General features: G+C 42.1%; 1 protein-coding gene across 1 annotated transcript in view; it reads right to left on the bottom strand.

Moving 5' to 3' along the window:
• The window catches only part of LIN7A (lin-7 homolog A, crumbs cell polarity complex component), a 246476-nt gene extending 231457 nt beyond the window's left edge, over window positions 1-15019 (bottom strand). The window contains exon 1 of the mRNA XM_013004082.2: window positions 14956-15019. Within this exon, the coding sequence (XP_012859536.1) occupies window positions 14956-15019 (64 nt within the window). The remainder of the gene's footprint in view (window positions 1-14955) is intronic.
• Window positions 15020-15244: the final 225 nt, after the last annotated feature.

Raw genomic sequence — 15244 nt, 5'->3', positions numbered from 1 at the left:
CCCCTCCCAGGGGGACAGACAACAGACAAGGGGGTGGGGACATCAGACTGTGCATGACATGAAAAAATAATAATTTGTAAATTATAAAGGGTTCATGAGGGAAGAAGGGGGAGAGAGGGAGAAAAATGAGGAGCTGATACCAAGGGCTCAAGTAGAAAGAAAATGCTTTGAAAATGATGATGGCAACATGTGTACAAATGTGCTTGAGACAATGGATGGATGTATGGATTGTGATATGAGTTGTACAAGCCCCCAATAAAATGAGTTTAAAAAAAGAAAGAAATAGCATCTCAAAGGGCTCAAGAAGAAAGATAATGTTAAGAAATTGTTGACGCCAACAATTGTACACGTCCACTTAATATAATGGATGTATGGATTGATATGATATATGTAAGAGCCCCAAATAAAATGATTTATTATTTAAAAAAATAGCTACAGTGTTTCTAAGGGAAATCATCATCCATTTAAATTAGAAATCCTAGTTTTTGTTTTTTTTTAGAAGTCCTAGTTTTATGTATAAGAGGGATAGCTAAAAAAAGAGAGCTAGCTATCAAAGTATAACTTCAAAACTATTTCCAATGCTACCCTAGTTGTACAAGTAGTTTCTAGGTATATCTACATGAATGTACACACACACACTTTCAAAAAGTTCATGCATGGAAAAATGGCACAAAAAGTTCATGGAAATTTTCTCTGAACATGTGCAGTCCCCTGGTGTGTGGACACACACACACAAAGCCAGAACCAAAGCCCCAAACCAAACTCACTGCCATCAAATTGATTCCCCTCCTACCAGCCTGTCAGGCAGAGTAGAGCTGGCGTTGTCGGTTGCCAAGACTAACTTTTAAGGGAGCAGAAAGCCTGTCTCTGTCCCAAATACACAAGTGTAACCCCAAAAGTATTGATAGCAGGGTTCCAGCATATATTTATATGGGTTAATTATAAACAAAACATGTTTAAATACTTATTCCAGGTTCAGTCTTTCAGTGTGCCTTTAAATTTAAAAAAAGTCCAATTAAAACAGTGGCTTCTGAGGGGAGGACGTGCTGGGACCATGAAGGTCAAGGCAGAGCAGCCAGCTCAGATGGCTATGGTGATTCTTTTGGGGAATCCCTAGTGGCTAATCTTTATAGTTGGTCTCAAAGGGCACAGGATGATCATAGGTGCTTATTATGATGAACTTTTAAAAACATTGGAAGCTGTATTGGTAAGAAAAAATATATATGTATGCAAGCTTGCAAAAATAGCCCATTACTTAGTAAAAGGCTCCAACTCCATCACAAAAAGAAAAGAACAAAATGTCTGTGGTAGTTACATAATCTGTTGTCAATTTGAGACTTAAGAGTGAAGGGTGGAGTTTAGCCTGTCAATCAGGTCATAGCTTGATGACCGTATTTGGAGCTCCTAAGGTAATAGATAAATAGCTCATTGGAGGCTGGACATATGCTCAGTCCCTGCGAGATATTCTTGTTAATAAGCCACATGGTGACAGGCTGATGGCAGCCAAAGCCTCAGAGCTGGAGAAGACACATGGGGACCCCTGGCCGTACTGAGATGTATTTTTAGAAAAAGATGTATTTTATCTGCGGGGACAAAATTGTGCTAATTTGGATTGACTAGAGAAACAAATTTATAGACACTCATACATGTGCAAAAGAAAACTTTATATCAAAGAGAAATTGTGTATTAAGAAAACATCCCAGCCCAGTCCAGATCAAGTCCATAAGTCTGATATTAGCCCATGTGTCCAATACCAATCTATAAAGTCCTCTTCAGACTCACACAATGCATATAATGACACTGAAAGCAGAAAGAGCACAGGCCAGTAGGTGGAAAGTCTTGTGAATCCAGTGGCATTAGAAGCATCTCAGCACTGGAGGGGGTCTCCATGTGTCTCCTTCAGCTCCAAGGCTCTAGCGTAGCTCCATGTGTCTTGTCTGCAGAAATGTCTCGCAGGGAATGAGCATGTGTCCCACCTCCAGCAAGCTATTTATCTCCTTAGGGGCTCCAAATGAAGTCATCAAGCTGGGACCGATTGACAGACTAAACTCCACCCCTTCACTCATAAGTCTCAAATTGACAACAGATTATATAACTACCACAAAAGTTCTGCTGTATTTTATTTCTTTTAAAAAAAAAACTTTTCAGTTACTTTCCCAGTTCAAGTAACTGCTGAAGATTATGGGTTCAGGATTTACAGTCTCAGAAATCCACAGGGAGTAGTCTACTGTGTCCTGTATCACTGCCATTGAGCGGATGCCGACTCATAACGAGTATAAGTGTTTACGGGAGTAGAGAACCCCCTCTTTCTCCCACAGAGCATCTGGAGGTTTTGAACTGATGACTATGCGGATCACAGCCTAACATGTAAACACTATGCCACCAGGGCTCCTCTGCTCTGTTCTATAGGGTCGGTCTCTGGAAGTTGGAATCAATTGTATGGCAGAGTTTGGTTTGGTTAATTTGGATGATATCCGCACCAGTTGAGGTAGTCAATAATTTCGGACAGGAAATCAGTGTTTCTAGGACTCTGGCGAAAATTGAATACGTCTGCATTTGTTTTGTTGTTTTCTTTTTCATTATCATTTACTCTTTTGTTTGTTTTTTGACATTTTTATTGACATATAATTCACATTTCATACAATTTAATGAGCTGATATATTAAAGAGTTGTACAATCATCATCACAATTTTAAAATCTTCTCTTCATTCTTGTACTCACTGTTGTTAGCTCCCCATTCCCCTTTATTGTCTCCACTAATAGCCTAAGAAACTATTAATGTAGTTACTGTCACATCACTTTGATAATTTTATTTTACATATCTAATATATTTATTTTATTATTTTTATTATCTATATTTTTATTTTCAGTATCTTTATAAATCTGATCTTTGAACATCGGCAAGTAAAAGTCTGAGAATAATAATAACAGCAGTAAATTACATGCTACCACGCGATGTATCGTGCACACTGTTGATGTTGTTAGGTGCCATCAAGTCAGTTCCTGTTTACAGCGACTCTACATAAAACAGCACACAGCACCAACTGGCCCTGCACCATCCTCAACAATTGTTCTTAGGATTAAGTCCATTGGTGCAGCCACTGTGTGAATCCATCTTGTTGAGGGCTTTCCCTTTTTGGCTGGCCCACCACTTTACCAAACACCATGTCCTTTGCCAGGAACAGGTCTCTCTTGATCACATGTACAAAGTACGTGAGGTGAAGTCCTACCATCCTTGCTTCTAAAGAACATTCTGGCTATACGTCTTCCAAGACAGAGCTGTTTGTTCTTTTGGCAGTCGCTGTTACTTTTCAATATTCTTTGCCAGAACCATAAATCGAATGCCTTGCTCCTTCTTCACTCTTCCCAATGCAAATGTTCAACTTTCACATGCTCTGAGGCAACTGAAAATCCTAACCATAAAATGTGCAAAACAAACAAGCAACCAAATGGTCATAACTCAAACAGTCGATGTAGTGACTTGGATGTAGCAACTGCATTAGCTGTGAGGCTGGGACCACATGTACTTCACTGCCAGCCTCTCCAGGTCCTGAAGAACACTGTGCCTTTCAGGAGTATGTACTCATTCACATGAAGTCAAAGCGAGGCCCGAGACTATCTATCCATCACTGTTGCTTTACTATTGGTTGGAAGCCCCCACCTCCTTTTTTTTTAGCATTGCGAATTGCCCCCGGTCATTAATTCAGCTTAGTCAATTAATTGTATTCATTCATTCAATCATTCATCAAATATTAATAGTGTGCTTGTTTGGAAACCAGATATTTTAGCAAATCTAATATGATCTCTGACATAATGGAGTGTATATCCCAGAAGACAGATGTGGAGACCCTACAAACATTAGTCTCCTTGAGAAATATTTGCCATGTGCCTATAAAACCACCCCTACTACAGCCTCTGGATAAAGAGCCCTAGTGGTGCAACAGTTAAGCACACGGCTGCTAATCAAAAGGTTGGTGCCTGGAACCCACCTGGCTGCTTGGTGGAAAAAGAGTTGGTGTTCTAACTCTATAACGTGTGTGATCTAGAAAATGCTCAGGGCAGTTCTGCTTAGTTTCTTAGCACGATGACTAGACATCAGCTCGGCTGTACCAACAACAAGAGCAATGCCCGGTATAGAGCTCCCACTTTACACCACTCGGCAAATGAGCCCTTTCTCCCCTAAACAGTGAAGCCCTAGTTAGGATTTCTGGAAAAGTACTTTAAATCACAAAAGTATCAATTTCATAAACGACGTGACCTCGCCAAACATGTCTCGAGGCTTGGATAGCAGACACATCAGACGAGACGGTATTCGCCAGATTCATTTTTCCTCTATCGGGAAGTTCTATCATTAAGTTCTCAAGTGTGGTTAAATTTTAAAACTGTATAAGCTCTTCTGAAATGCAAAATACCTTTAAAAAACTTTAGAAATTAACATCTTTCTCTTTGAAACTTTCCATCATCCATTGAAAATGTAGGAGAAGATCTGAGAAAATTCTTAACCTCTGGAAAATTGTCTGTAGCCATCTGAGGCAATAGGAAACACACAAATAACACTTGGGAAAACACAAGTTCTCCAGAAAGACTTTTTAAATGTTTAGTGAAACCTACATTGAATACCATGAGCAAGCAAGCACTTAATATTTACAGACTCAAATGTTCCTGGCTCTTGATGTGGAAGGTCTAGGACAAACCATGAGAGCCAGTCCCTCTCTTGTCTCCACATCATAATTACCAAAGCCTGTATCTTTGAAAAGAAATAAAAACGAACTTAATTTCACTTTTCCTCTTTTCCTCAATCTCCCCTTATGCCAAATAGAAAAAAATAAAATAAAAGGGGAGAGAGAAGGTGAAATCTCCTTTGGATTGTGAGCAAAAGCAATTTTCAGGCAAATACAGATTTTATAAAAACTGGTGAGTGCAGCTGATTAGAAAAGCTACAGGCTGCCCAGCGTTCTACAGGCTGCCCACGGCTTGAATTGGAAGATACATGAAGTAATAAATTCTTCCTGCCTTGAAACGTGAAAAGGGGGAGAGAAACGTGTTAATGTCCCCAATATTTTATGAAAGCATGGCATCCATGGGATTCTCATTTGCATTCGATTTTCTCACAATTTTATTTTTGCATGAGGTTGAAATCTACAAAATAAGAGCTCTGCCTTTTATATATTAGAGTTCTTGAGGGACAGAACTTTTCATCCTTTTCAGAAGGAAAAGTATGGCAAGATCCGTTTATTTGAGGTTGTAAATCATGACATATTAGAAGCCAAGAGATTAAGACTTCCATGTACATTTTGATGAGCTATGCAAATTTCCTTTAACTCGTAGAAAAATTAGGTGATGGCAACACCACAATTTTATCTAAATAGGCAGCTAAGCACAGCTGAAAACAAAAGTCACTTTGCTTAAAATTATAGAATAAGTTACACAGAACTGAAATTTTAAGCAGTTCTGTCACATATCTCTTCTGACCTTGAGATGGATCATGAAGGAGAATTGTAAGTGTTGTACTTAAGAAAGTGCCTATATTAATAAAAATTTCTACGTTTTTATTATGAGGGTGCTAAGCACTAGGAACTGCACCCTGCTTTGTTCCTTGAGGTTAGCTAGCTAGAGGTGAGTCTGCTTTTAGAGAGGAACATCTGCTGAGACTAACCTCTGGTGCAGGGAAGAATTAATACGAACATTCTCCATTCTGAAAGAGAAGAAATCCACCTAATTCCACCAGCGTGACTTCTTTGTCACAAAGGCAAGGGTATTGTAGCCAGGAGGGTATTGCACCTGCATCACAATGGAACCCAAAATGTCACACAGAAAAGGAAGATATCTCACGTATGTCCACTTGCATTCAGCATGCAGCTTTATGCCTAGCAATAAGAAATCAAAACCTGATCTATGAATTTCCTCCAACACATACCAGTTTAACCAAACTTCTACTCAGGGTGTATATTCAAAGTTGATCTTTCTAGGTAATTGGTCATTTGTTGATTATAGAGGTATTAAATAGAAGGCAGCCAAGGGTCCTCAGGAAACTCGGACGTCCTTCTAGCCACATGGAACGGCTTTCCCAAGGATTTGGCTTAATTCATCAAAGCTCAGTTTAAATTTTGCTTCTTTCATGAGCCTTCTTTGAAGGATGAGATCTGAATAGATCCTTCCCCATTATGTTCTGTCACATCTTTACTTACCACACCAATGTTTCATTTTATCACACAGCCTTAATTATGAGTAAAATATCACATGGGCCCTGGCTACCGACTTTGTAGCTGCTGCTGCAAGGTGCCCTGGAGTTGGTTCTGATTCAGAGTGACCACATGTATCACAGGAAAAAATAACAAACCGAAAAACTGCCCAGACCACCCTTATCATTGGCCTCCATCCCATAATGCCCATCGTGGCAGTCACAGGGTCAGCCCGTTATCTGACCGAGGGTCAGAACTGTGCTCACATGTCCCTGTTCACTTTTTTCACAATCCCAGGCAGCACCCTGATGTTTCCATTTTGATTTTGTCCTGACCACAATTCCCCCGACATCTCCAAAGACTGCTTCCTCTTGTACTTTTACTTTATTTTTTTTTTAAATAATCTTTGATTGTGCTTTTGGTGAAAGTTTACACAGCAAACTGGGGTCTGAGCTGACAAAGCTCCATCAACCATGCTGTTTGGCAACGTCAGTCCTATTTTCTTTTCTTTTTTTTCCCATTTTATTGGGGACTCTTACAACTCTTGTCACAATCCATACATCACTTGCATCAGGAGAATTTGTACATATGTTGCCTTCATTCTTTTCTAGACATTTACTTTCTATTGAGCCCTTGGTATCAGCGCATCTTTTTTCCCCTCCCTGCCCCCCACTCTCATAACCCCGATAGATTGTACATTGCTATTATTTCCATATCTCACACTGACCGCTGTCTCCCTTTTCCCATGTTTTCTGTTGTTCTTCCCCCTGGAGAGGGGTGTATGGTTATGTGTCAATCATTGTGATCAGTTCTCCCTTTCTTCCTCCTCTACCCCACTTCCCCTTACCCTTCTGGTATCACTAGTCCCACTCCTGTTCCTGGAATCCATGTGTTGTGACCTCCCATCTCTTATCTTTACCTGTGTACATGTTCCGGTCAAGTCTGAATTGAGAAGCAGCACTGGGGTCATGGTAGTGGGGGGTGAGGAAGCCTCAAGGTACCAGAGGAATATAGTGTGTTTCATGAATGCTTTACCACACCCTGGTTAACTCATCCCTTTCCTGTGACCCCTCTGTAGGAAGATTGTTCCATTGTCCACAGATGGGCTTTGGATCTCTGCTTCACCCCCTGCCCCACCTCATTCTCAAAAACATGTTTTTGTTTGTTTGTTATGTGTCTGCTGATGCCTATTACCTGGTTCCTATGTGACTCCTCATGATCGCACAGGCAGCAGTGTGCTTCTTGTGGCTTTCACTGCTTGTGTAACTTCAAGCCTTTAAGACCCCAGATGTTATATCTTTTCATAGCCAGGCACCATCCACCTTCTTCATCACATTTCCTTATGCACCCATTTGGGAGGATGAACAATCAGACTGCAGATTTGTTAGAACAAAGTGTTCTTGTATTGAGGGAGGGTATGAGCAGAAGCCTGAAGTCCATCCCCTACCGCAGTGTATTGTCGTTTAAATATATGTACATAGGCTAATACCTCTTTTTGTGGATTAATGCATTTACATATGTACACCACTATGTTTATACCTCTATCCATTGCTTTATTTTAGTCTCTCAGATATCACCAATGCTAGAGGCTTCTCCTTGACTCTCCCACCAACAATAGCAGCCCCCTTCACTCTCCGACCCACTTCCATTTTTTTCCTTTTGCACTCTTGTGTTCCTTGTTTGTCTCTTTCACGACAATGCACATAGCACACAGACAGCACAAGGCGTTGTCTTTTATCTGTTTTGTACTTTGTTGCTGCCACAGGGTCCTGTCTACTTGTCAGCAGGTTCACACTGAGTCTTGGTGACTCCATGTGTGTCAGAATAAAACTGTGTGTGGCATTAAGGTTTCCAATCACTGAGTTTTCCAAATTAGCTTGTCAGGATTTTTTCTGAGGTCCTTCTGGGAGAACATAAAGTTGCAACTTTTCCATTTGTAGCTAAGCATTTAAAGACTCACACTACCCCAAAACTCCAAGCCTAAAAGAGTTGTTGCCAATAGGCTGGCATTCAGTACAGATTTGTTAAATTAATGAACTAACTGCTTACTTATTATCCACTAGTCTCTTAAAGACCTTAAGAGCAGGAACTTTGTTCTGGTGTTCATACAGTGTCTTATAAATAATGGATAATAAATAAGTATTTGTTGAATGTATGGATGGTTTACTTGTTCTTTTTCTTTTTAAAAAATATCTCTCCCCAATAGACTCTGACTACTATGATGATTAAAAGTATGTCTGCTTATTTCACCAATGTAGATTTATCCCCTAGTAATGTCTTGAATCCCTGGTGATGTAGTGGTACACATTAAGTTGCAATCAGCAAGGTCAACAGTTCGAAACCACCAGGCACTCCACTGGAGGAAAACAAGGCTCCCTACTCCCATAAAAAGTTACACTGTCGGAAACTCAGCAGCATTTCTACTCTGTCTTATAGAGTCACTATGAGTCAGCATCAACTCGATGGCGGTGAGTGAGTCGTGTCTAGTGGGCACCCAATAAATAAGAATCTCATGAGGCTACTCTAGGCTGCCACAGAGGGAATCTGTGGTTCTTAGTGGCCGAATGAAAAGAGTTAAGATATGCACAGAGCCCAGAAAACTCGCAAGGCCACTAGCTATCCTTTCAGAGCCTTTCCTATACTTAGAAAAGGAGAGTTTCCCAGAGAAGATCCAAGTGCTGGCTTCTGAGCTTCTTATTTTCTGATTACATCTTCTGCATTCCAGAAGGAGTGAATCTTAGTTCCAACCCACAGCTTTGCCTCTGTTTGCTTAAAACCCTTTCCCTGACATGCACAGATTAATTAGGTTATAGTGCCAAAGGGGCACCAAACAAGAAGAATTGAGTACAGTGTTAGAAAACATGTATTCTCTTAACTCAGTGGTTATCAACCTTCCTGATGCTGTGACGCTTTACTACAATTCCTCATGTTGTGACTCCCAACTATATTTTCATTGCTACTTCATAACTGTAATTTTGCTACTGTTAAATATCTGATATGCAGGCTGTATTTTTATTGTTACAAATTGAACATAAACATGATTAAAGCATAATGATTAATCACAAAACAATATGTAATTATATATTGTGAAATATTTATGTTTTCTAATGGTCTTAGGTGACCCCTGTGAAAGGATTGTTCGATCCCCAAAGGGGTCGCCACCCACCATTGAGAACCACTGTCTAAACTAGTGATATGGCCTTGAAACTCAGGCTTCACCTTTTGTTGTCATATTTTCATTTGTAAAATGAAGACACTTGAAACCATAGCTCCTGAATGGTGGATTTTGTACACAGATCTGATGAGGTTAACTTGGGGTACGAGCCTCTTAATTTCTTAAGAATGTCTCAATAAAATACCATGTAGAGGGCAGCTTCTTAAGAACATTTCAATAAAATACTACATAGAGGGCAGCTTTGGAAAAGAGATATCCAGAGAGACCAACCAGTCTCTGGAGAAAGAGATCAGTTATGGAGGGGCAAGAAAAAAGAGCAAGGCCTTCCAGGAGATGGCGTGACACGGTGGCTGCAAACAAAAGGACATGTCGTCTCCCCAGCCCCACCACCATGTGTTTCTCCCTATATCTCTGTCTCTCCTCTCCTTTTATGAAATAGTAACCAAGGACTGGAATTAGGACCCATCCTTTTACAGCATAACTTAAGTGACAATATCTTTAAGTAAAGGCCCTGTTTCCTTAAAGAAAGTCACATTCACAGGGACAGGAATTAGGGGTTCAACAGCCCTTGCAAGGAAATGCAATTCTGTCCACAGCATGAGCTTTTTCATACATCTTTCTTTCCTCTTCCTTGCCTTCCTGTCTCAGTGACCTATGGCCGCTGAAGAGACTCTATCAAGTGTGCAGAAGAAAAGAAAGGCCAGCAACCAATGGCTGTATTCTGTAGACTATCCTTTCTTGGGACCAAATCTTAGGCTTATATAAACGGAGTCTCAGTGCACTATTTAAATCGTACATGAACATTGTTTAAATCTCTGACACGTGTGAGTTCCTTTACTATTGTCTGTTGCTTTTTGATCACCACTGCACTTTGGGAACCATGACAGACATCGAAAATATAAAAATGAATTTTGAATTCTGAAGTAGTCTCTTCCCTCGCTGTACACCGCGCAAAGACGAGGGAAGGGCAGCATGCCTGTGACAGTGCTACAGCAGAGGGAGACTTCAGAGCAGGTCCGAGTGCCCGAGCAATGGGAGAGGATCTGGTCCACAAAGCCTCCAAGTAGATAAGAAAGAAATTCAGTCCTCATTTTAATTCACAGGCCAAAAATGTAATCCAAGCTCCTTATGTGTCACAGAGGGAAACTGATGTCCAGGAGATTATTTAGTTAATCCAATGTGTGTAATCAAGTTTAAACCATAATGGTTGTTAGGTGCCATGAAGCCAGTTCTGACCCAGAGCGACCCTCTGCACATCAGAAGGCAACACTCCTGGGTCCTACCACTTCCTCACGATGGTTCTATGCTGAGGCCACAGTGCCTCTCCCTCTCCCAGAGGATCTCCCTCTTTGACACAGTGCCTCTGCTTTCCCAAGCCTGATGGCCTTCTCTAGGAACTACTCCCTCCTGACATAAAGTATTTCAGACAAAGTGTCACCACTCTTGCCTCTGAGGAGCGCTCTGGCCATCCTTCTTCCAAAACAGACTTGCATGTCCTTTGGCCGTCCATGGCATTTCCAATATCCTTCGCCAGCCCCACAATTCAAACGCATCAATTCTTCTTCATCTTCCTTATCAATGTCCAACTCTCTCCCATGAAAATGGGGTGATTAAAAATACCATGGCTTGGGTGAAGTGCACCTTAACCCTCAAAGTAACATGCCTGCATTTTAGCATTCTGAGGAAATCTGGTGCGGCAGATTTCCTGGCATTGGATCTCGTGATGGCAACTTCCATGAGCATCGATTGTGGACCCAAGCAAGGCGAAAATCCTTGACAACTCCAGTCTGTTCTCCTTTTATCAAAATGTTAACTGTGGGTCTGGATGTGAGGATGTGGGTCTTCTTTGTAGGGAGCTGTGAAGGTGTGACCAGCTTCAGGTAGGTACTATGGTACGTTGAGGAGCTCTGTGGGTACAGGTGGTTATACCTGGGGCTGCTAGCCCGAGGGTCTGAAATTCAAACGTACCTGCTGCTCCACGGGAGGCAGGTGAACTCATCCATTCCTAGAAAAATGTACAAGCTCTGAAACTCAAAGGAGTAACTCTCCTCTTCTTTGCGGGGTGGCTGAGAGTCAGGAGCAACTCGATGGCAGTGAGTTTGGTTTATTAGGCTTTTGTTTTCATAAACATTTTCAAAGAAAACACAAGACTTTTATTTTCTGGATGCAATTGGGCATAACTCTTTCTTTTAGCCATTTAATGATGGTGTTGTTAGGCCCCATCCTGGAGGCTCCGACCCATCGTGAGCCTATGGACCACAGAATATTCTGCTGGCGGCTCCGAGCTATCCTCACAGTGCTGATTATGTTTGCGCTGTCGTTGCAGCCACTACGTCTGTTCGTCTCATTAAAAGCCATCCTCGTTTTCACTGGCTCTCTACTTTACCAAGTCTGATGTGCCAAGTATCTGGAGGTGAAAGTCTCACCAGTTTTGTTGCCAAGATCGTACCAACTGTGCTTCTTCCAAGACAGAGTTGTGTGTTCTCCTAAGAGTTCCATGGTACTTTCAATATTCTTTCCAACACACAATTTAAATGCATCAACTCTTCTGCAGTCTTCCTTACTCATGGTTCCCTGTTTACATGTATATGAGGTGTTTGAAAATATCATGGGTCGTGCACAACTGAAAAATACCTCAAAGTGACGTCTTTCCTCTTTCCCACTTAAAGAGGTTTGTATAGCATATCTGCAATGGTTTTGCCTGCTGTTTTTATGCTCATTGATTAGAGATCCAAGTAAAGTGAAATCCTTAACAACTTCAGTCTTTTCTCCATTTGAACATGGTGTTGTCTATCGGTCCATTTGTGAGGATTTGGGTTTTCTTTACATTAAGTTGCAACCCATATTGAAGGATGCAGGCTTTTATTTTCATTAGGAAATTCTTTATGCCCTCTTTGCGTTCAGCAATCAGCAGATAACTGATTAAACCTCCCCCTAAACCTGATGGTGTCCTTCTTCATACCTTCCAGCTTTTCAAATTATTTGAGCTCAGCATATAGACTGAACAAGAATGGTGAAGGATACAACACTGGTGGGCAGCTCTGCTGATTTGAAACCAGGCAGTGTGCCCTTCTACTATACCACTGACTCGTGGTTCACGGTCAGGTTCTACAATAGCACAGTTAATTATGCTGGAATCCCATTCTTCTGAGTATTGCCCATAATGTTATAATCCACACGGTTGAATATCTTTGCATACCCAACAAAACGCAAGTAAGTATCTTTCTCATGTTCTCTGTTCTCAGCCAAGATTCATCTGACACCAGCCACAATAGCCCTCATTTCACATCCCTGAATCTGACTTGGATTTCTGGCGACTCCTTGTCGATGCACTGCTCCAGGCATTTTTGAGTTATGTTCAGCAGACTTTTACTGGCGTGTGATATTAATGGTTATGGGATAGTTCACAACTGTGTCGGGTCACCTTTCTTTGAGATGGGCACGATCACGGATCAATCATGGATCTCTTCCAGTCAGTTCTTACTCAATACTAGTTAGTGCTTCCAGTGCTTGTTGTAACATTTTAATTGGTATTCTTTCAAATCCTGGAATCTTCTGGTTCACGAATGCCATCAGTGCAGCTTGGTCATCTTCCTTCCATAGCTGAACATCAACCGGTTCTTTGTGGGACAGTGACTCTAAATTATTGCCAGCTTTCTTTGGTGTTACCTGCTCGTTCAATATGTTGCACATGGAATGCTTCACTAACAATTTGAAGTTTGAATTTTTTTAATCAGTTCTATCAATCATCATGCATTCCATTTCATTTTCTGAAGGCATCCAGTTTCACTATGTTTATATATTATTTGTCCCATCTTCCAATTATGTAATGGATATTTACAGCTGTTTCTTTTCCTTTTGAGTCCCGCCCACCAGCTAATGGAATGCAACTTCGTACCCTATCTCTGACGATGGTTGGCAACTATTCATGACGTTTGCAGTGGCTATTTCCTGAGAGGTGTGCTGCAGTCATTTCCTTTTTCTAGTCTGTCCTTACACCAGAAGCTCTGATGAAGCCCATTGAGGGTGGCCTGGCTGTATTTGAAATACTGGTAACATAGCTCCCAACATCTCAGTTACTTAAGTATGGCAAACAAAGAGATGAGAGCTGGTGATTAATGACAGTAATAATTAATAATATTTAATAAGCCTGTAAAAAATTATAGGAGGGGACTTCAAAAAGTTCCTTGAAAATGCAATTAAAAGATAACTGAATTTTTATGAGCCTTTTTTATTGTTACTTCTATTTATTGGATGACTATATACTATATGGACTCATATATTGACTTCACGCTTGGTGGTGATACTATTAGCCCCTCCTCCATCAAGGCACATGCTCTGTGAGCTGCTGGTAAATTCATTCAAGGCCATCCAGAGGCTTACCCAGAGCCACCGCACAGACCGAATAACCCTGGGGAGGCCTGGTTGCAGCCTGGCAGTGGAGAAGAAACCTGTAAGACTGGATCTAGAGTAGTCTTCTCAGTCAGAAGAGTTAAGGTTAAAAATCTGAAAAGTGACCCCCCCCCCCCGCCCAGTCCCGGGAAGCACAACCAGTTAAGTTCTTCCCTCCCAGTAGAAAGGTCGCCTGTTGGAAGCCACCCAGAAAGGCACCTTGTAATGCAGGGCCATCCATCGGCCTCTGAAAGGGCAGAGCCTTGAAAACTCTCTGGAGCGCTTCCACTCTGAACACACGCACATCCGCCTGTCAGCGCCAAACAGCACCAACACGAGTAATAGTATATGAAATTGTTCGGGTAGATGATGCCTTTGGAGATTTTGCTCTTAACATCGTTTAGTTTATTTTGGGGGGATGTTAAAAGAGTGTGATTTAGTAATGGGAAAATAGAAGAGCTCGTCACATTAAAACAAAAATACATGGGAAAGCTACACTATGTAATAGCTTGCCATCTGTCTGGTCCTCACTGGCAATGGCTTTATCCCGCTTAGTGCAGATGAGGATCCCAAACCCACTGCCCGTGAGTCGATTTGGACTCCTCACAAGCCTGTTATGGCCACAGTACAGCTACCCCTTGGGTTTCCAAGGTTGTAAATCTTCGCAGAACCGGACTGCCACGTCTCTCTCCCGCCAGAACTCAGGGCTGCTTGCTGGGCTCTAGTTGCAGGCCTGGAGACCTTTCCCTCAGCAGCCAAGTGCTTCAGCCACGAAGCCACCACCAAGAACGAAAACACCCTAACAAATACGAAGCCCCCTTCCTCCTGCGGATTCTGAGTCACAGTCACACTGTAGGGCAGGGTAGAACTGCCCCCACAGGGTGTCCCCGCTGTGCAGGTTTACTGAGACAGACTATGTGAACCAGTCAACTTGGCTCTTGGCCGAGTGCTTTAACCACTGCACCACCAGGGCTCCTTCAGATGATGGGATTGGGGCTGAAATCATGGAGTATACAACAGATTCCCCAGTTCTGTACTTTTACTAATTTACTAGTTTGTAAGTCAGCATATCCCAATACGAAAAAATCAACCACCACCACCTAGCCAACTCTTACTCCAAGTAAGGTTGCCATGGGCACCACATGACGTTTGTTCTGGCGCCAACAGTTGCGTTAAAGTCACCCACAATTTTTCCAGATGAACTACCTCCAAAGGAGTCCGCTGGTTTTTCCCGGCGCTCGAAGCCGAACGCGCCTTGCCTGGCTCGCATGTCCAGTCCAATTTGCTAGAAAGAGCCACAGAGGACAAACTCGTTTTCCTTGGAGCACACCATTTCCAAATGGCCGCCCAGGGTCCTAAACCTGGCCGCTGCGCACAGGGACGCGCGGGTGCCCTTCTGGGCGCCTTCCCAAGCGGACGCCGCTAGCCAGAAGGAGAAAGCGCCCAACTCGGGGGCAGGTACCAACTCGCGCCGAGGCCCAGAGGCCCGGGGTCA

Source organism: Echinops telfairi, unplaced genomic scaffold, assembly GCF_000313985.2.
Source record: "Echinops telfairi isolate 266 unplaced genomic scaffold, ASM31398v2 ScPeMD7_2;HRSCAF=8, whole genome shotgun sequence".
In the NCBI taxonomy this organism is placed as follows: Eukaryota; Metazoa; Chordata; class Mammalia; order Afrosoricida; family Tenrecidae; genus Echinops; species Echinops telfairi.
The sequence above is the reverse complement of the archived record's forward strand: the minus strand, read 5'-3'. Positions and strand labels throughout refer to the sequence as shown.